This window comes from Hyposmocoma kahamanoa, unplaced genomic scaffold (assembly GCF_003589595.1).
Source record: "Hyposmocoma kahamanoa isolate Upper Pololo Valley unplaced genomic scaffold, ASM358959v1 78, whole genome shotgun sequence".
Taxonomy (NCBI): Eukaryota; Metazoa; Arthropoda; class Insecta; order Lepidoptera; family Cosmopterigidae; genus Hyposmocoma; species Hyposmocoma kahamanoa.
In genome coordinates, this window is record NW_020653945.1 from 18,463,101 (window position 1) to 18,484,159 (window position 21,059).

The 21,059-nt window shown below is 34.9% G+C and overlaps 1 protein-coding gene across 3 annotated transcripts in view; it reads left to right on the top strand.

Moving 5' to 3' along the window:
• The window catches only part of LOC113233443, an 86,743-nt gene that overhangs the window by 8,240 nt on the left and 57,444 nt on the right, over positions 1–21,059 (top strand). The window contains exons 1-2 of one of the 3 annotated variants that reach the window (XM_026468581.1): positions 5,881–6,078; positions 14,339–14,910. The exons of 1 other annotated variant lie outside the window; for it this stretch is intronic. In XM_026468581.1, coding sequence (XP_026324366.1) covers positions 14,591–14,910 — 320 coding nt within the window. In that variant the 5' untranslated portion in view covers positions 5,881–6,078; positions 14,339–14,590. Of the gene's footprint in view, positions 1–5,880; positions 6,079–14,338; positions 14,911–21,059 lie in introns of those variants that run through there. One more of the 3 variants, XM_026468582.1, reaches the window with a different exon arrangement.

Genomic DNA, 21,059 nt, shown 5'->3' on the forward strand with positions numbered 1-21,059 from the left:
TAATTATACACACGCACTTCATGAATAGTTTCATGGACATATAATTGTATGAGCATATTATGTTTTCAAATACGATGATAACTTCTAACTCGACTGCACACTTGGCTTTATTATTGTTTTCGTTATGAGATTTTGCTCTAAATCTTCATATTCAAATGTGATCATATAATCCGATTTATTAGCGTCTTATACATATATCTTTTTACCGATACAAGAACTAGGGAATGATCTCAGGCAAGTCAGCGCAAAATTAACACAATGCACATTAGAATATTTCAATTGCTTGCACAAGTTTGAATCAGTATACCTAATAACTTAACCAAAGTTTCCTGGTCCGACATTCCAGCTTTGTCATCGTTTAGTCGGAATTTATGACTGTACTAACTAACGACTTCAATTTTCGTTAGACAATTAACAAAAATAGATAAATTTCCGTATGTAATAAGCAGTCATAAATAAATAAAAAAATTGAGGAAATATATTAGTAATGTTTTCAATAAAAAAGATTACAGTAAACAAGGTGCACCAAGTATGATGTTCATTACATACTTGGAGTATCATAAAACACAAGTCTTATAATAATTGAAACCTGGAAACAACTCATCCATTGGGCTTGATAAATTGTATCAGCGTATACTGGTTGATAAGATAATATAATATAGATTATCTAAATTTATTGTGTATAAAAAAACTATTTTTGGGCTTTTTATTCACGAAAGAATATACAGATCTATAGCAGCGTACAAAAGACGAATACGATATAGTGTCATGCCATTGGAAAATCTAAGGGTAGTGATACAAGTTCCGAAAAGTAAATTAACAAAGACCTTATTCAAAATATTAATTAGCGAAAACTTTTCTGCAAATAAACTGGAAAAAAAAGAAAAAACGAATGAAATATTTAAAGTTACGAAAAATCGTACTGACGTAATACTATTCTACCAACTTAAATTCTATTTTACCGAAAACTATTGTTAGCATTGACTTAAGTCAATGATTGTTAGCGATTTTTATTGTAAATCACCTATTATAAATTTAAAAGCGATCTTATACATTTCATAAATTTTCATGGTTTGTTAAACTATTCCATCATATGGAAAACTATTACGAGTGCTAACATAAGCCATACATCGGTAAGTTAGTTTTTCTTTCGGAAGTTATTCGGCAATACAGTTTTTTCTATACATTTGTGATTTGAACAGGTTCTTGATTTTTAGCATTTAATTTGTTTTTCGGAACCATTGTTATTTCTCAAAACCTAATACCTCGTGTATAGGTACTATCAAAATTATCGGTCTGAATTTCATAAGCACCGAAGTCCGGATTACAATCCAATAATGCATTTCAGGCACTTGTTATCAGCTCATACATAGCTGTAGCTATTAGCATATTCGCTTATTAACGATTTGTCGTCAGAGAACGACTAGCATTTATCTTGCAATTAAATTATAGAGACCGTTACTGGTACTTCAACAACTACTTTAAAACTGTGTCAGTTTGATCAATTAACACATTCCATTCGTAAACCGTAGTTACTAGACCAACATATCATTTAATTTCTATTTGACATACTTAAATTTCGAGTTCTAACGTGAACGGTACTGTACACTAATGTTCGCTTGAGTTTCTGGATTGAGTCCACCTTACCAATATATCGACTCATCCGTAGAACAAAGATATATGTGCAAGACTACTTGTTCTCAGGACATAGTATATTTCGTTCGTTCTTCTTCGCTGTGGATGTCAGATCGACCATTGCTCGATTTTATATTTCCGAAACGAAATAAGATATACTAATTCTCAAAACCTTTACACAGGCCTTAGTTTGAATAACGAAATGATGTATTTATCCTCTTTTCGCTGTATAATCACATCGGACTTTGTTCATCGGATGAGTCGATATCACATGTATTAAGCACAGCCTCCAGTATTCGCCGACTATATCTCCTTCAATATCGTTTTGCGATACTTAAGATTTCAAAGTCGGACATTCGTGTTTTTTTCGGTTCTGGGTTTGCCAACATGGCCAAGATTTCACATTTACCAATCTTCTTCACGCCTGTTTGCAAGTGAAGCCCAATTTTCGCTAACTGTAATATGTCGCACATGAAACCAAATACTGTCGTAACTCAAAAACAATTTGAAAATTTTAAAAAGTATTCAATCGATCTTGTTGCGAATAATGTGATTATTTATATGTATGCATGATACTTAATTATCTATTTATAAATGAGAATATATAATTGGTTTCATACAGTTTTTTTTCTTCTAATCGTGAGAAGAAGAAAAATCCTCCTCAATTCCAGTATTTTGAGTTATGACAGTATTTGGTTTCTTGTGCGATATATTTTTCGTAGTCACATCTACATCGCTGGTCATACTCATAATATATGTTGATTAACTATGACACATATGGACAGGCACTGATTTCGAATACTTCTGCAGATAGTGAGCGATAAAACTGAGTGAAATCGGTCGATCGGCCGCTTTGTTGATGTTGAACGAACTAGCTAAATCGGTCGGTGACGACGAACGGTGCGAGGTGCCGGTAGCGGGGCGGGGACTATTTTCGTCTGGCGGCCACGTTTGGAAAAGGCGTCACGAACCTCTATGGCGATGATGCCATCGGGCGCCGCGACACGCACCGGCCGACTGCCAAAATATCGCTGCACACTCCCGCGATCAACTTTATTTTGGTCATTGTTCGCTGACGGACGTTCTTAACAACTTACCTCACGCCGTGTATTGTCAGATTTTGTGATAGATGAAGCGAGTTTGTACGCGGCGTTTCAAGGACAATTAGCACCCGTGTTTATTCTAAATATTATAGTTTTGGGCGTATACAACAAACATAATTTATTATTATTATTAAATATAATAACATTACCCTTGGCTTTAAGTAGACAACCAATAAAAAACGGAATACACAAATTCAGCTATTTATTGACCTAGTCATAAAGTTCGTTAGTTCTTATCAGTGCTTATCATTAAGAGGTACTATTAAATTATCCATTATCTTATTTGTGTGTATGTGTATGGGAATGAATGAATGAATGATAATTTTTTATTACTCTCACAAGGCTTACTTAAGACTAAAATACAGAGTTTTGTACTATTATGCACATTGTGATAGTCTTTTGTCAGTGCTAGTGTTATATCCCTGTATGACTAATCACCAGGTTCCCTCCCTCTAGGCTAAGGTTAATTACTCCTTTTATTTATTCCAGCTCGGAGAAGCTTTGCAAAAGTTAAGTAGAATAGTAATAACAGTAATAAGAACTTATAAGTAGGTAAGAAAATTCTAAAGACAGACTAAATTGTGTGTCAGTATGTGTAAAGTGAGTGTGTGTGCGTGTGCGTGTATGCGTGCGTGAGTGAGTAAGTGCGTGCGTGCGTGCCTGCGTGCGTGCGTGCGTTCGTGCATATGTGTGTATTCGTGTATATGTGCGTGCGCGCTTTCGTGCGAACGTGCTTGTGTACGTGCCTTCGCCAGTATGTGTCTTGTCAGTACTAAAATGCGTATCGGTATCATTTCAAATCGATGTCCTGACATTAGATTTTGATGTTGACACATCCACACACATCATAGCCCTACGAGTGGTTAGAGGCTTGTTCTTGGAATCGCATGCCAAATCATAGCCCTACGAATGGTTAGAGGCCTGTTCTTGGAATCGCATACCAACTGGCGTGACAGTCATTATGCGCTATGTATGGTAGAAATTAAGAGTAGGTCACTCAGAGTGAGAGACCTGGTTCTCTTTTGGGAGGCAATCCAGTAAAGAAATAATGTTGACGATGGGGTATGAGGAGGGAGATCATTGAAGAGAGGTTACCATAGCCTCCGTTGATGCGTAGTCGAGACTCTTTACGGAAGTTGGTGATTTCAGACTTACAATGATACCTAGTAAGAGAGTAAATTGACAGGCGGTTGTTTAGTTCGTTACAAAGCAGAAAAATCATCTGACGAAGGATTTCCTATAGCCTGTACTTGGGCAGACATCAAACTTTCTGCGGCGACCTGACAGTAACATAGGGTCATAGGTAAAGAGAAGAACTTCTAAGAACTGTTTGAACAACATAAAGTTGTTTTACTGATTTAACCCCAAGGAAACCATAGAGCTTGTCAGTTGGAAAATAGTAAAGTTGAGAAAGAGCAACTTTTATAATGGATCGTTGTGCTCTCTCAAGTTTTAGAAGTACAGTTTTAGCCGCCCCACCCCAATTGGAGATACCAGGCGAATGATAGTAACCTATCAATGACTGACACAATGCGTAATACAACATTTTAAAGATATTAATATCCGCAACATATCTAACGTTCTTGAAGATGTACATGAGTTTTCTTAATTGTGATGAAAATGCATTGATGTGGTGGTGAAAGCCAAGACGATTGTCAATAATAATCCCCAAGTATTTAATGTGGGCGGTGCTATTGAGGTCTGGGCACGAGCATACACCCACTTTCAGCTGCTGATCATTGCAGGCGTGCACCTTTATTTTGAGGGACTCAGAGGTTGGTTGGTCCTGGGGTCCTATGGTAAAAGTCAAGAACTTTGTCTTCTCGATATTTAGTGTGAGTATATTGCGATTGCAAGTTTTTATGAAATCGTCAATTAAAAATTAATTTCTCATAGTCCAACACGAGATAATAAATAAACACACCTAGTGTAGGTATCGTCTCAACTGTTGATAACTGGTGAAAGTCAATCTTTCATTCATATACACTAAAAACAAAGATAAAATTAGATCAACTTCGTGACAGGCACTGGGCGTCACATATTGACGTTTATGATAAAACATGCGAATTAGAATATTCATGGGCGTTGAAAATTGAAACCAGTTTATTAAATGGTGAAAAATGCGTTAACTATTATCTTTACATGTTGGTAACGCGTTCATATGATTTTGTTGTTCTGTTCTGGGATCATAGGCAATGATCAAACTTCGCACCTGTTTTGTTCACGCCGCCAATCACATTGCCTTTTATGTCTCAGATCCTTGTGACAAATGGAAGTATACACGAGAAAGGCTATAATGGTGTTACATACTAATATATACATTGACTTCCTTAATAGTGGGTGGAGTTTGCCTTGCGAATTTGTATCTTAGAGATATAATGTTATTCAAGGTAGATTAAAGGGAATGAGATTAAAATATATTTGTAAATATTAAAATTTTCAAGAATGTCACGGACACAGACATATGTCTGTGGTCACGGACATCTTAAATTCACTCATCTATACATTTTCTAATTTGAATTTTCAGTCGAACGCAAGTATCGCTTGTATATATTTCTTTGCTACTAAATCGGTATCGTTTTTCACAAAACACCGTAGGTCAGTAGAATTTACATTCGTAAAAGTTTGTTTACATCACGTGTAATATTCCTATTAATCTTATCTATGTCGAGTTTCGCTTCTATGCTACTAAATTGGTATCGTTTTTCACAAAACACCGTAGATCAGGAGAATTTACATTCGTAAAAGTTTGTTTACGTCACGTGTAATATTCCTATTAATCTTATCTATGTCTAGTATCGCTTCTATGTATTTCTTTCCTACTAAATTGGTATCGATTTTCACAAAACACCGTAGGTCAGTAATTATAAATTCGTAAAAGTTTGTTTACTGCACGTATAATATTCCTATTAATTTTATCTATGTTGATGATTACGTGACTGTTATCATGGTAGGTAGAGGGACAATGCTTATCTTTACTACGCGTGTTTTGTCGATCGCTATTGGCTCTTTAGCGGCATAGTATTACAACTATGGTTTGTAAAACTGGTAGCGGTGTTCGAACGATCGTTGATTGTATTTCCAGCGATTTTATTGCGTTGTTGTGTGTCGTCAGCGATATCGTGGTACGGGTAGTAGGGTCCGGCGATTGCTAACGTTCGCCTGTCACCAGTGCTGCGCGAGGCCGCTAACAGCTCGACGCGTGGTACAGGCACAGCCACATGAACAATTTTAGTATCGCTAATTGAACAAACATGTCAGTTTATTTACAGTGACGTGGTGTGAAACTGATTTATGGAACTGTAATATTAATGGAAATCTGCCATTGATTTGTACACAGGTGAATAAAACATTAAACTCAGTTTGCGTCCCTTTTAAATAGTCTGGTTACCGTAACGATCCTTGCACTGAACGTTATCGAGCTAATATGTTGGGAATGAGGGATATGTAAGTCTTTTGGGATCTAACTGACATTCGCATACTTCTATTTTGTAGTATTAAATAAACGACAACAAATGATACGTATGTATTATTAATATCTGGCAAAAATCTACTTGTTTCTCGCTTCGTTTGGCAAAGTGTCAAGAAATAATTTTGTGAATAAGAAATGTGAAATTATCAGATTGCATGACATATTTACTCTTCATTACTTGCGTTATAAAATGAGAATAGCAAAGGTTTCTAGTGCTATAATAATAATATAATGTGCCAACTACACCGATTACTCGATTTGAAAGTACGGATTTGTCTGTACTATGAATATATCAGAACAATAAAATTCTCACTCCACACACTACCCAGAACACTCAGGTCAAAACCAGAAACCTGAAAGTTCATTTGTCAAATTGGTTCTACCGGAAATCGAATCCGGGATCTTCTCATCCAGGGCTTTCAGGGCTAACCGTGATCATAAATATATTTAATTACTTCTCCATAATATAATACTCCGACACTTTTGATCTTAGTTGAAATCCCTGTTGAGTTTGGTATGTATGTATAATGTTTTTTGTGTAACAGCTGTATGAAACAACCGGGTAGTCGTTAATGACGTAGGTACAGTATTACAATGTAGGTTTACCGCATGTAATTCTAGATAAACCAAAAGCAGGCCTGTTTTTACATTATAACTGTTGTCGTAAATTTTATAAATGAAATTGGGCATTCACGGTTGAAATTCAGGTTTTTATATTTCACACATTTCAAATACAAAAGAAAATCTCTCCAGGTACGCCTTTGGAGGTAACATTTAGAACACGCAATAAAACTCCTTTTATAGCTTTAATTTTAAACAACAACAGAGAGGACGTACAATCCAATTCGACGACGTTTTATGTAAGTGAATGGTCCAATTGTGTTTATCACTCGCAACAATACGTTCAGTTGAATGACCAACGTAGTAAGGTACATTATTTAATTTTTACTAGCTTTTTACAACTTTCATAATATGTAATATATAAACAAAGTAAAAACAGTTTGACAATATAAAAATTGCAACAGTTTAACATTGATTAAATCACATTTTATGAAATCGGCTCTACTACTCCACAAACCTGTATTATACCAAGAAATTAAAAGAAATGTATGAAAAAAATGACAATCGACTGTTTTTTCTATTTTCAAATAGGCCTCAATCAAAAGAAATGATTGAAACATTTTTATTAAAAAAAACCGACCTCAAAAGTTCGTGTAATGACATGTATTTGCCAAGTTTTACTGAAATCGGTTACCGAGAAGTGCGCAAAACCTGATTCATCATCCCCTAGGTTGCTACCCTTAGAGTTGGAATATTTTCTTGAAATTTAAATGAGACTAATATTGAGATACCATCTTTCCAACAAAAAAGTCAGTCAATCTTCAAAATCGGTTCACAAATTATCCGGAGTTATCGCGTAACATGCATACAAAAAAAAAATACAGTCAAATTGAGAACCTTCTCCTTTTTTTGGAGCCGGTTAAAAATTAACTAACTGCCTAGTTTTTAAGTCTCCATTAATGCCGCTAAATATAGGTAAACTATGTACAGTCGGAAAATATAGAACTATTTACACATAGAATTCAAATGCGGTTAGAAATAATATCGTCTATAATAATAAACTCCTGAAAGACTGTCATAACAACCATTTGGATTGCTTAGGGTTTCGCACTTTCGGCTTAGTATTACATCTTGATCTGTAGTTCATGTCGATCTCGTTATATCAATGAATTAATTTTAAAAAAGACATACCACGATTTATGGAGAACGTTCGCATTTAAAAGCTGAGTAAAATCCAAACGTTCATCCTTTTAATATTAGTGTTATTGTAAAAAAAATACATTGACGATTTGTGCGGAATCAAAGTCAAACTGAAACATACGTGAGCCAATTACACTTGAAATCGTCACATTGATGACGATGATATGATTACTACTACTCATTCGTAAGGCAGATTCCCCTGACAGTAAAAAAAAACATATGTACAAATTTATCATTTACAATATCTTTATTTCAAATATCATAAGATTAAAACAACCTGAAAGAGTTAAACGAGTCACTACTTTGGATTTTTGTCATCCAAGTACGCAGAGGCTGTTAAGTTCTAGTGTAAATAGGAAATTAAACTATTTTTCTTTTGACTTACAGTCAACCGTGATCATGGGACCTGTGAAGGGCCCGAAACGTCGGTTTGTTTAAAAAAAACAAATATACGCGATTTAAATCCGGAACAATAGTTTCATTTCCTATGTGTAACAATCGCGAAAACCTAAGAACTCGTTCTAGTGTAAAGTTTTTGTTTTACTATAGTTTCAAACCTCCTAAATGGCAATTTTGAATATAACCCGGAATATTCTTATAGAAGCGCATACAATACTTAAATAAATTTTTCACTTTGTTAAGACGACTGTCGAAAATAGCCAGTGCAATCTTTCCAGTTAGCACGTTATATAACAATTTGATAGAAAACATTAAATCTTTAAACGTAATCTTTTATTACCCGTACGAAATGAAGGTGCAGCCTTGGCGTTATACGTAAACAAAGTAAATATAGCCTTCATTAAAACCAAAACACCCGCTAAGTACTTTTATATACGCAGTCTACCTTATCCGGTCAATTTTGCGTAGGTACTTCTAATTTTATATATAGATATATGACCTACCTATGTTATGTACCTATTCTATGTTATTTTCATAAGGAACTATATACGGTCTGCTGTTGGGCATGTGTCTACTTAAAGGAAAGAGTCACCATTTTAAAATAAAAGGTGGGGCGATGTACTCCGGCACACACTGCGCCCTGTACAATCTATTGTGAGGTCTTTGGCCTTAGACCGCCACGCTCTTTGCGCTTTGATAATAAAAAAATCACATGTTTAATTTTTGTTTTGGATGTCGAAATAAAATCTTAGATTCGAAAGTTCGAAACCATTTTATTTATCGATGATGACCTGTCGCTGTCGGTTTTGTCTTAAAGGCAACTATGGCCTACAATTTTTTGGACGTCTTTTGCGAAATCCCGTCGACATTGACTCCAAGCCCATAGAATTGCCGGATAAAGAATATTTAAATGATCTGCAACTGTTTTGTGAATTCAGACATCAGTCCACATCTTGTGTCTTAAAGATGGAATAAATTGAAACCAGTGATATGTAAATAATATGTATTTTGTATTAAAAGCTATTAACATTTCATTGTTACCTTAACCAACTTAAAGCTTTCAAGGCATTCATTGCGTTTATGGTATTTGTTCAGAAATAACTGCCACCAACTATCTAGCTACAAATTCAAACAGCTATTTGGTCTATTTTTTGGTTCATTGACTTTAAGTTTCAATTCTCTATTTTGCGTCTGTACAAGCTCCCTCCGATGATGGCGACGCCACCAGTGTCATTTCCATCCGAAAATTTACTTTTCAAAATCTGAATCGCGTGAAAGTTATACGTTTACCAACATTTTAGATTAGTACAATCCTTATAAAGTATGCTAGGAACATCTTAAAACTAAATGTGTCAGACAATTACAGGTTAATACCACTTGCAATTAGTAAAATTGACAACATGATTTAACATCAAAGTTAACATCAAATTGACAACAGGAACAACCAAAAGTATAAATAAAAAATAAAATCCGGAATGTGCGTGAAACCGGATGCGGATTCATCCCCTAGTTTACCACCCTTAGATATATTCATGAAATTTAAATGGGACCACTACTAAGGTAACCCTCTTTCCAACAAAAAAGAATCTTCAAAATCGATTCACAAATTTTCGGAGCTATCGCGATACATACATTAAAAAAACAGTCGAATTAACAACCGCCTTTTTTGAAGTCGGTTAAAATACCCTAATAAATTTGGTTTACTACAACAAACTTCGACTATCTTTATGTAACAAATTGTGCGGTTAAATAATTATTGATACTGGAAATGAAATGTAACCGAGTAATGTACTTGTACGTACTTGGCGTGGCTTATTTACTATTTCCCAAGCCTTTTATTCATCAAAACATTATTAATTATGCATTAGATGAATGTACTCACAACTAGACTAAAAAGAGCTAACATTCGCATACAATAATGTAAACTTCCCGAGGAATTTGTAACCATTTATACTAGTTAGATGTACTGGGCACATAATGCTTTATTGAGAGGATGTCTTAGGAGCTATACAATCGATACACAAAGGATGACCTCGGTCGCCTATTGTGAATAACTTGAACCAACAACGTTGGAAATGTTCCTGAGCTGAACATGATTTAGAGAGACTACATCCGTGTTTGTAACACGCTGCTGTCAAGAGAAACCTGTTTTATCTAAGCCTTTTATTTGTAACGGGAATAGCAAGCTTTGTTTAACTCCCACAAATTTCTGACCATTAACTTGGAAATGCCCGATGCACTGTAGTCTGTCTTTTTTGAAGACGGAGTAAAAGACATTTGTAGGGTTACCAGTTTTCATAAAATTTTATATAGTTATGTAATTGTTGTCGATAGTTTTATCGATAGTTTGTAAAAGACTACAAAATTTTTCATAAGTGACTGAAATGTGTATGTTATGACGTTCTAATGATTACTAATTGTGTTATTGCCTTCTTTATTCTTATTTTGACAGTTGGCCTACTAGTATCGATATCAACTTTTATTCACATTTTAACAAGAATAGCCGGATTTGATTATCCATATTTTAATTAGAATGAAAAACTTTAAAATATGTCTCCTCTTTGTATTTTTCATAAACATAGTTCTAAATACAGTGTATTGTATGAATTTACAAAAATTGACAATCCAAATCAACTTTTGCTCTGTAATTGGGTGAATAATGGATGGGTCGAGAAGGATTCAAAAGAAACAAGGTCAGCTATTTATTCCATAAGCGTGACCAATATTCAGTCGATAGTAGATTGAATATTTATCGACTGCAACCATTAGGTGCTCGCAAGCGGGCAGCACTTGGGCAATGAACTGTCACTTTACTCCTTTTTTTAAAAAAAAGACAGACTATAATACACATAAAGTATAGCCTGAATTAAAAAAAAAACCGCCAGTGTGTTTCCTAACATAATTAATGAAATTGTATACACCAACAAATGCACTTTCACCACACTTATAAAATAACAGAAATAACTATTGGAACTCCTACCCTTTTAAGATTAGCGTAATAAAATTGATTGATACATTCAGTGCGAAATCAAAGTCAAAGTCAAATAGTCTTTATTTCATACGGGAGCAAGTTACTACTAAGCATTTTTCTGTCGTATTATTGTCAGTCTTTCATTGTAATTACTAATAAATAACAGGTTATGAGTATACAACACAATACAATTTATATTAATATATGTGTTTTATGGCTGTATCTTACGACACAGAACATCTTAATTTCCTAAATTAAAACGCGAGATGACACTAACATCCTTGAAGGCCGCATTCCTTAGCAGGATTTCAAATTATACTTAGAATTTAATTTCATATTAACTGTGATAGTAAATTGCTCGGGCGTATTAGCATTAATACTAGAAACACGTGTCTATAGAAGCTCTGTAATCTATCTGAAGTATTTATTGGTCACTGTGGAGGATTTCGGTTTAAATATAATTATAAGTTTTTTTATGTCTGGGTGAAATCCAATAAACCGGATTGATCCACTAATTGCTTCCATTAGAGGTGGAATATTATTTTCAAATTTGAATGGTACGCTTACTAAAGCACCGCTTTTCTAACAAAAAAGAATCATCGAAATCGGTTCACGAATATCGGAGTAATTGCTTAACATACACAAAAGAAATATCGAATTGAGAACCTCTTCTTTTTTTGAAGTCGATTAAAAATAAAGGCACCTTCGTGTCTTGTTTGAAGTGATATTTATATCTCATTTTATGTCTTTCTATTTGATTTATTTCTCTTGGCTGACGTAAAGGGATATAATAACATAATGGCTCTTGTTTCTTTTTACTGTGTCCTTTTATCGTCTGTTATTAAATTATTATACTTGACTGCATGTTTTCTGAGTATAAATTAAATAAATAGCACTATAATTTGCAGTACATCCAATGTGAGGAGAGTGAATGTCCCATTTTTAGTGTCTGTTGGTGACGCCCACGATTGGCCACCGACACCGCTCCGCATCCGTCTCGCGCCCGCAGTGATTGATAAACCCATTTGACATCATTGCCGTGGGAAATATGAACGAAACGCTTTTCGCGTCGTTTGTACAATGGAATTGCCTTGTTACCCTTTTGTTAGCTTGTTTTGGTTCAACTCAATACAGAATGTAATTTTGTTTAGAAGTATAGTCGAAAAAAAAGCGCTTATGAAGAAATTTTACTTTGAGAATTTATTTTTAAACAAATGCCAAATGTTACTTGTAATTAAGATATTAACATATAATAATTATGCAACCATAACAAAATAATTCACGAGTTATTAATATTGTTACGATTACGTCATTGTTATGAATTCAAACAAAGATATATATACTAAATAATGGTTTTTGATTACAAATACAATACAATTATTATTCATTACAATAAATAAAAATAATCTGTAACACAATTTAAATAATTCCATTACGTTTGACTTGACAGTATCGACTTGTTAACGAAGGCCAGAATCATTAAAACAATTACACTTCTCAACCATAATTAATTTGCTTAATCATTACGTAGATTATGAAATTCAACCTTGATCTCAGCGATTAGTAATCCAAAATGTTTTTTCAGACATCTTTTTGTTATTGCAATATAGGAACACTCTTTCTAAAATTCTCTCATTCTTTTAAGGTTGAAAGTGAATTTAAGATCTAAATTGTTTTTTTCTTTTATGATACCATGTAACGGGACATGCCTGCCCATAGTTGTAGAGCTTTTCATCGCACTAAAGGGCATTGCACTGCGCCCATCACATAGACATTGTGTAAGTTGACAAGTCCCATGTGCCCGTAATTTCACCAACACCCCTTACTCTTCAAAACCGGAACGCAGTCATGCTAACATTACTGCTTGGTGACAGATAGAGGAGCTCTACTGCTGCTCATTATGAACCATAAAGTAAAAATTAATTTTAAAATTAGGTAAAAACGTATTTACTGAATTCGTGTATGAAAATATAATATCGCGTGACACGGTCATAGGTGGCGGACGCGCACTATTTTTGCTATTTTCTGTAATGACCAATAGTGACAATGAATAATCCTTAATTGAGGATAATCATTGTGCCGTCCAATCTGTGTCCATCGTGCTATTATAATTAGATATATATTTTTTTCATAAAATTTTCTCGATTGTACTAAAATGGTTTGGAACTGATATGGTAATGCTATTTTTAAAGCTTCCTGTAAAGTAATAAATATAGCATACAATTAAATTTAGTGGTAATTAGACGGTTGCAACTAACTTTATTTATATGGTAGTATTGTGATCGGTTTTTGATAAGAGTGGGAAGTAGTGAATTGCGGGAGGGAGGCGGTTACTGGTGATGTAAGAGCGGCGATGATGTCAGCGCGCCCACGAAGCCCCCGCCGCGACCCCGCACTGCCCCGCAATCGCCATCACTGCTGCGAAGCCTTCCGCAAGTCGCAAATGTATATAAAAAACAATACACTATCACTATATACTTGTACAACCATAGTTTTCTAGCTACACGCATTAACTATCCAGCACTTTTGCAAGTACTAAATTTAAAATCACCAAAAAACTTACCGAGGCCTTGTATAGTGAATTAGTTATGCCAATATTGCGTTAAATTCAATAAACTAACATTGCGCTGGAACCTTAGTAGACTCGTGCCCAAGTGGCCCACACAATGTTTGTCGCAATGCAGTCGAGCGAAGATCTCGTTAAATAGACCGCGACTAATATCGTTTACTTTACCAGCCTTGCATATATGTAATTAGCCATAAATCCTTTTGAAAACCTGACAGCTTTGTGGATTTCTGACCGGAGTAGTTTCTCCTTCTGTGCAAAGAAATGTAAAAACTAAACTGTACCTATGTTAAAAAATGGACCTTAAGGTATTGTAGTGCTACAAACACTATCTCTGATAAGTAGTAGGCTTACGATATATCGTAAACTCTCAGAAGCGTTCAACAAAGATCTCTTAATGCTTTATTCACCTGGCGTTTAATTGGTTTTAGACACGACCTTTATGGAAATGAACTTAACAATATCTTTACTCTACAACTGTATAATACCTAGACTAAAAGGACATTATTTGAAAATGTAGAACGTATACAATCCAACGAGATGACAAGAAAATCATCACAAAATTAGTGACATTTGCAAGTTATCGTTATGCAGTTAAAGTGATTGTGATATTTACGTAAAGTACTAGTAAACAACATGGATTCTAATATACACTAAGTGGAGTGGCGGAGAAGTGAGACAAAATGGAGGGTGCGGTATTGAGTACTCCTAACAATAATAGATTACGAATGCATCTTAAGAATGCGGCTTCTGCTCTCTGCGCGCGTACGCTGCCCAAACAGCGGCGCAGTGAGCCCGCAGCGAGCAGCACCGTTCGCCACCACACGTACCCTCGCACTACGCCAAAGCGGGCCGCCATCTTCTGCCTCCTCGAAGCCCCCTGCGACCAGCCCCAACAAATCAAAACGTTCGAATTACCCGAGCCAAAAGACTGCCATTTCACGGACGTTCACCCCAGTACCGTGTCAAATGGCATTGTCAAATTAAAAGGATCTTTAGCTAGGTAAGTCAAAGTTCATCTTCACTTGTTGCAACCATTTATCATCAACAATCGCAAACGTACTCATATGTGTACTATAAATATAGTACTATAAACCATAATAAAGGTTCATGATGTAGCACTTTTAAAGCTTAAGACTTGTATTCGTGCCGCCCGCGCTCGCGGCCGCGTTTGGGTCAACAACACCAGCATGACATCACTTGTGAGTTGTTTACCCAGGTCGCGGGGTGGAGGTGATGTCGCTAATTATGCCGCCGTACCACTTGTTGATTTAATGCGCATCACTAATTCACTGAGGTGTCTCATTTTTTTGCGTTTCGATCATTGTGATGAATCTGACGAATGTACAACATTTGGGTTTTATGTTTAATCTTTAATATTATTGTAATTAAATACTTCTTGGTATTGTTCGTTTCTCACAATGAGGTTATAGGAAATGTATGAGGTCATCGATTCAAAATGTTAAATAGTTTCTCTTGAAACATAACACCTATATATTTTCAGGTGTAGGTTTGGTTGACGGATTTGCCAAGATATCTGCGGTTGCTCGCAGGTCAATAACCAAAAGCTCGATGCAGTTTTAGTTATAGTCTTCTAAATGTAGCATCCGTTATTCGGGATTATACTCATAAATCTCGAATAGCGGAACCTAAGTAAAAATAGAAATCTGCAGACATTGGCAAATTCAGATACCTACTCTCACTAAACAGTACCAATCATACTATGCTACTATGTATATGCTTATCATTAATAATTATCATTAAAAACAATTTCTATTTAATTCCACTTAAAAGAAAAACATCTTTGTTTAAACAGTATTCACTATTTCATACTCTATCAAATCATTTATAACTACGAGATAAATTGAATTTGAATTATCATTACTGAATGATATGATATCGTAATGTATCATATCATACTGTATGATGATTCATCAATTTACCCCTTGAATTATCATTCCGTTTCATATAATATCGAATGATAATTGATATCTTAACTGCGAACATGATCCCAAAGTACGTAGGCGTCAACGAGAAATTGGATCCCAAACACCGTTACTCGTCCGGAAGTAGAACGCGACTTTATATCTCTACAATACGATTATGTAGAGGTATAAAGTTTGATTAAGTTTGAGTAGCGTTGATATCGATCAACGCTACTCAAACTAATCATTTGAAATTTAATCAAATTCTGTTTCATTAATCAATAATTACGTTTTTGCTATTTAATCATTATAATAATACAGAAATTGGCCTTAAGACAATCACAACCCAATCTCTTTTAAAGAGACAACTTTAAAAGAGATTGTATCAAATATTCGATGTTGTTTAATATCAAATACATACATATTATCATATTTGTTCAATGTGAAATACAGTAAAGTGATGCTTTAATTTCTTGTAATTAAGATCAGCGTTATTTGGCTTTATTAGCTACATTCTGGTACAGTTATAACCCGTTATTGATTGTCTCCATTAGGACCAAACGTAATCCCATAAATATTCTGTCCTTTCCGGGGCGTTCGTATATATGGAAAGGATTGCTGCAGTCGAATTGCTTAGGAAGTCTTGAGTAACTCTTTGCGAATTGTAACGAATTGTAAATGAACAATTAGTCAAATAGGATACAAATGGAGTAAATGCACTCGTATATTTATAAGTAGCGTGCCAAGTTTGAGTGGGACGGCGAAAGTCGTTCTCGCTCGCACACCATGATGTCATGGTATATTTTTGTCAACGCTTGACTGCCTGGGTCGCACGCGCGGTCGTAGTCTTACTACGGTTTAATGTTATCCCTAATCCACTTACAGAGACGATCCTGTAGCATAAAATCTTCTTCAAAGTGATTATTGACATTAACTTAAAGTGATCTATTCGTGCTTTGTTGTTTCATGTCAATTCTCGCTCGAATGCTTTTGAACAAAACTAAGTTCAAAAATCAAGATGCGTATTTAATGGATTATATGTAACATTCCTACTATGATTTAATTGTAAATTTTAACAGTTTAATACAGTTCAAAAGATGAATGAATTCAAAATTGAACGCTTATTTTACTACTCATTCTCCAACCCACTCAATTATTAAATATAGATACAGATCCTAAGTTCGGTATCGTTTATCCAATTTCCTTGCTATCCAAAGGGCATTCATAAAAATAAAATATGACGTAGTCCGTAAAATTGTGTACAAAAAATTTGGCCTGAAACCCTTGGAGTATTTGACTCATTCGTGTCAGGTAGAGCTTTTCGCAGTAACCAGATGATTAAACAGATCTTAGTAATTGCTTCCGGCTGTCTTAAACTGGAGGTAATTGCAATAACCAATTCATCCTCTTCGTTTGAGTTATTGCCAAGTATGATCTCATCTGTCATTTTTACCTCAATCAGTGCAATTGTTGCTTTTCTTTGTTCTTCGGTTTAAGGCAAGATCTTGTAAATCTCGCTGATCTACAGTAAATTATCTTCATGGAATTTCAAATGATTGTATGAATGCGGGTGCGGTCATATCTAATCGCTTCATATATGAGCAACAGTTTGTTGTTGATTCATATGGTTTCTAGTATGTTCACCAATTTTACTTATTGGTAATTTCCATTATTGGCAAAAGTCTCTTTTTTTTTCAATTTCAAGCCTTGATTTTTATTTTCAACGCAAAAAGGAAATAATTGTCAAGCATTTCATCTCTATAGACATTTGTTATTTAAATATTTAGCTGTAACTGCGCAAAATCGTAGGATTGTGTGTTTATGTGGACCGCTTCCTGCCTGGATAATGTTTTGCACTGAACCCTTTGACATTCGCAGAATACTACGCAGCACGCAATATTATTTCAATCAGTGACTCATTAATTTTGGGCTCTGAAGAACCCCGGGACACGTCAAAAGACCTTGACGCATTACTAAAATATTTTGTTTTTGTTATTTCGGAGTATAAATTTTGACGTTACACCGAAAGAACTACGGAAATATCTCTAATTTTTGGAAATTAATTATCACGCCAATTCCGTTGCCTCGTTGCTTTAAAACAATTTCAATGTAGAGTTCTTGCGTTTTCACGATTGGAAATGAAACCCTTTTTTGTTTTACGTATCTAAAACGACGTATGTTTGTTCTTTCAAACAAACGAACGTTTCGGAATCTTTGTAGGAATCAAGCGTGACCTTGGAAACGTCGATTTAAATGAAAAAAAAAATCTGGAGAACCAAATCTGTGTACTTCTTAAAGAATTAATGACACATGACATGATGAAAATAACAATATTTGCCTATTGATACCCCTTGTTATCGATCGGGTCAAGACCGAGAAGTATAGTTTATCAAATTATACAAAACCTACAAACATCTCCAATTGTTGACATCACCCAGATCTGGCCTGTAATTCCCATTGACATAACGTCTATAATTGCCGCCAATTAACAAACCTATTATTCCTTGTTTCCTTTACAGTTTTCCCTTTATTCTAATGGATGTTAATATTAAAACTGTTTTAGTCATGTGCTATAGTTGTTTTTTAATTTGTGAAGTGCAAACTTTGAAAAGAAATCTATGTTCTTGTGATCGCGCTCATCCAAACAAGGATTGTCCCAAGTAAGTTGTAATTACTTTCATCATTAAATTATATTACGATTTCCATCTTCGTTGGTTCTTAAATTAAATTACTTTTATTCTGTTATAATAATAAATAATAATGAATTATTTATTTCAGACAACACTTAAGGTCAATTTTAATATTAGTAGAACTTATCCTAGGTTAAGTACTAACAATGAAATTGGCCTTAGTGCGAGTTTACACGTCATCGGGCAATCAGGCCTATAAGCTACCGCTTTCAGGATGCCGTCACAGCTCCCGCGCATTCTGTTCAACAGCGAGGCAGTTTTCTTTCGCCAGACTGCGTCAAAACCGTCCAAGCGCGCGTCTGCAAAAGCGCGGGAGCTACAACAGCGCGTCCTGAATGCATTATTAAATTGGACTCGTACAGGATTGTACGATTTTTGGGTATATAATTATGAGACCACAAACTTGCCATATACAGTTATGTGCCAAATGTCTTGTTATGAGAATATAATGAGATAGTGACTTGCTTTGCGTAGGGAGGTTTTATTTTTAAGAATGACGTTTGATTCGTCGTACATTACATTGTTAAAAAGTTCATTGTCAGTGTTGCTCCATTAAACACTTATTATGTCTCAAACTTTCAGCGTGAATGTCACGTGGGATCTCGTGATTTTTGAGATCATTTTAAGAATGACGTTTGGATTCATTTGCGCCATTAAAAAGTGCATTTTCGGTGTTACTACAATGAACACCTATTTAGCAAACATTTCTGCATAAGTGTCATGTGGGAACTCGTAATTTTTGTGGCTAGTTATTTTTAATGAGTCTTGGTTCGTCGTATATTGCACTGTTGAAGAGTGTATTCTCAGTATTAATCCAATGTACACCTATTAACAAACAATTAGCTTGAGTTTCACGTGTGAACACGCTAAGTCAGCAAATACCTATCGACTCAACTATGTAATCTGAACCCGTGAGTACCATCCGTCCAGCGATTCATTTTGTCTGGCGTGCATTAGAGACACGTACTCGATGTCTGCATATTCTGCAAATTGTGCATAGTAAATTTCATTCATGCTGTTTTAATTTGTTATTTTTTTAGTTTAATATTGTGGGAAGTGTTTTGGTCATTAAATTTGTTGTACACGGGTATTATAAAAGACCTACCTACAAGTATTGCCTTAATAGCATAAATTAGTAGTGGAATAAGTATAACAAAAACAGGGTGATATGGGTTGAATTTAATGACATTTATAAATAGTATATGTATATATCCATAAATCGTGATATCCGTTGATACCGATGAATAATTAATATTATTTACATAAACAACAATTATGTGTAGTCCGCAAACATCTCACGATCCTTATTTATTAACACATTCATATAATCCATTCAATTTATTCGAACGGACACTAGAGTGGTTTGTGTACTAGGATTTCATTTATCAATCGATAAATAAAATATGCGGAAAACTTACTGTCAGTATTGAAATAGGCTTGACGACTTTTGTCACTTGAATTGTGATTTTGGATTGACAACAATCAATCAAATTTATTATCAATTAATTTATGCTTTACATTGTAAATAACAACAAACGTGTGTGTCTGTGTGCGTATGTGCGCGCGCGAATACGTATAGATTGTGTGTTATCTAATAGTTATTAAAATTTATATCATACTTCGACCATTCTCGATATTTTCGTCAAATTGTAAATAAAACGTACAGTTATAAATTGTTTTCTAATTATCATCAAAACCTTACATTCTTGTCGACCTTTACGATTGTTTTGCTATTTAAAAAAATATGACTACTCACCTAGTGGAAAAAACTGGCGTGTTCTTAATAAATACCCACAGATTTGTTTACGCTACAGGTGTTATTTATTTTCTAACGGAACACTGAATATGAAGACGAGGTTACTCGTTTTCGCTCGTACACGTAGCGCCTACGTCATGGTGCACACGCAACCCGTTTACTTTTGTATTTTCCTACATGATTAGCTAGTAGTAGCGAACGATTGTTTAATTATAACTGCTAGTGATGGAGTAAAATCACATACAAAGTATACTTAATTATCCCTAATTTCTCAAGTGAATTAATACGGAAGGTTTTCTATGAAGTTCTCAGTAGCGCTTAATAAAGTTTCATATTTGTGGTTAGTTCACTGTATTCATTGAGATCATCTTATATTGTAAACAAATTCGCTTAAGGCGAGGCATTTCGCGCGAGCCTAGCTTTTGGTGAGGTGTCCACACACCACCGGTCGCGGAGATCGGCACTCGCGTCCAGCAATCCGCGCGCTGTAAATTAATATGGAGAAAATTTGACACTGATTCGACGTAGACAAGCGCCCGATGGCGACTGACGAGGCAACCGGTTGCACGGCGTGTTGTTACTGCTAGGCAATTTGCAAATTTTGGGATAAATATAAATTTAATAACTATTCTTCAGTTGGAAACCAAAATTTAGCAGGTTCTCTGTAGTACTTAAAGAAAAATATCTCCGTATAAAAATTATGTACAAGGTTAGATATATTATTGTTAAATAATTAGTTTCAAACTTTTATTTTAGCCTGTTTTCTGGATTTTATATGATG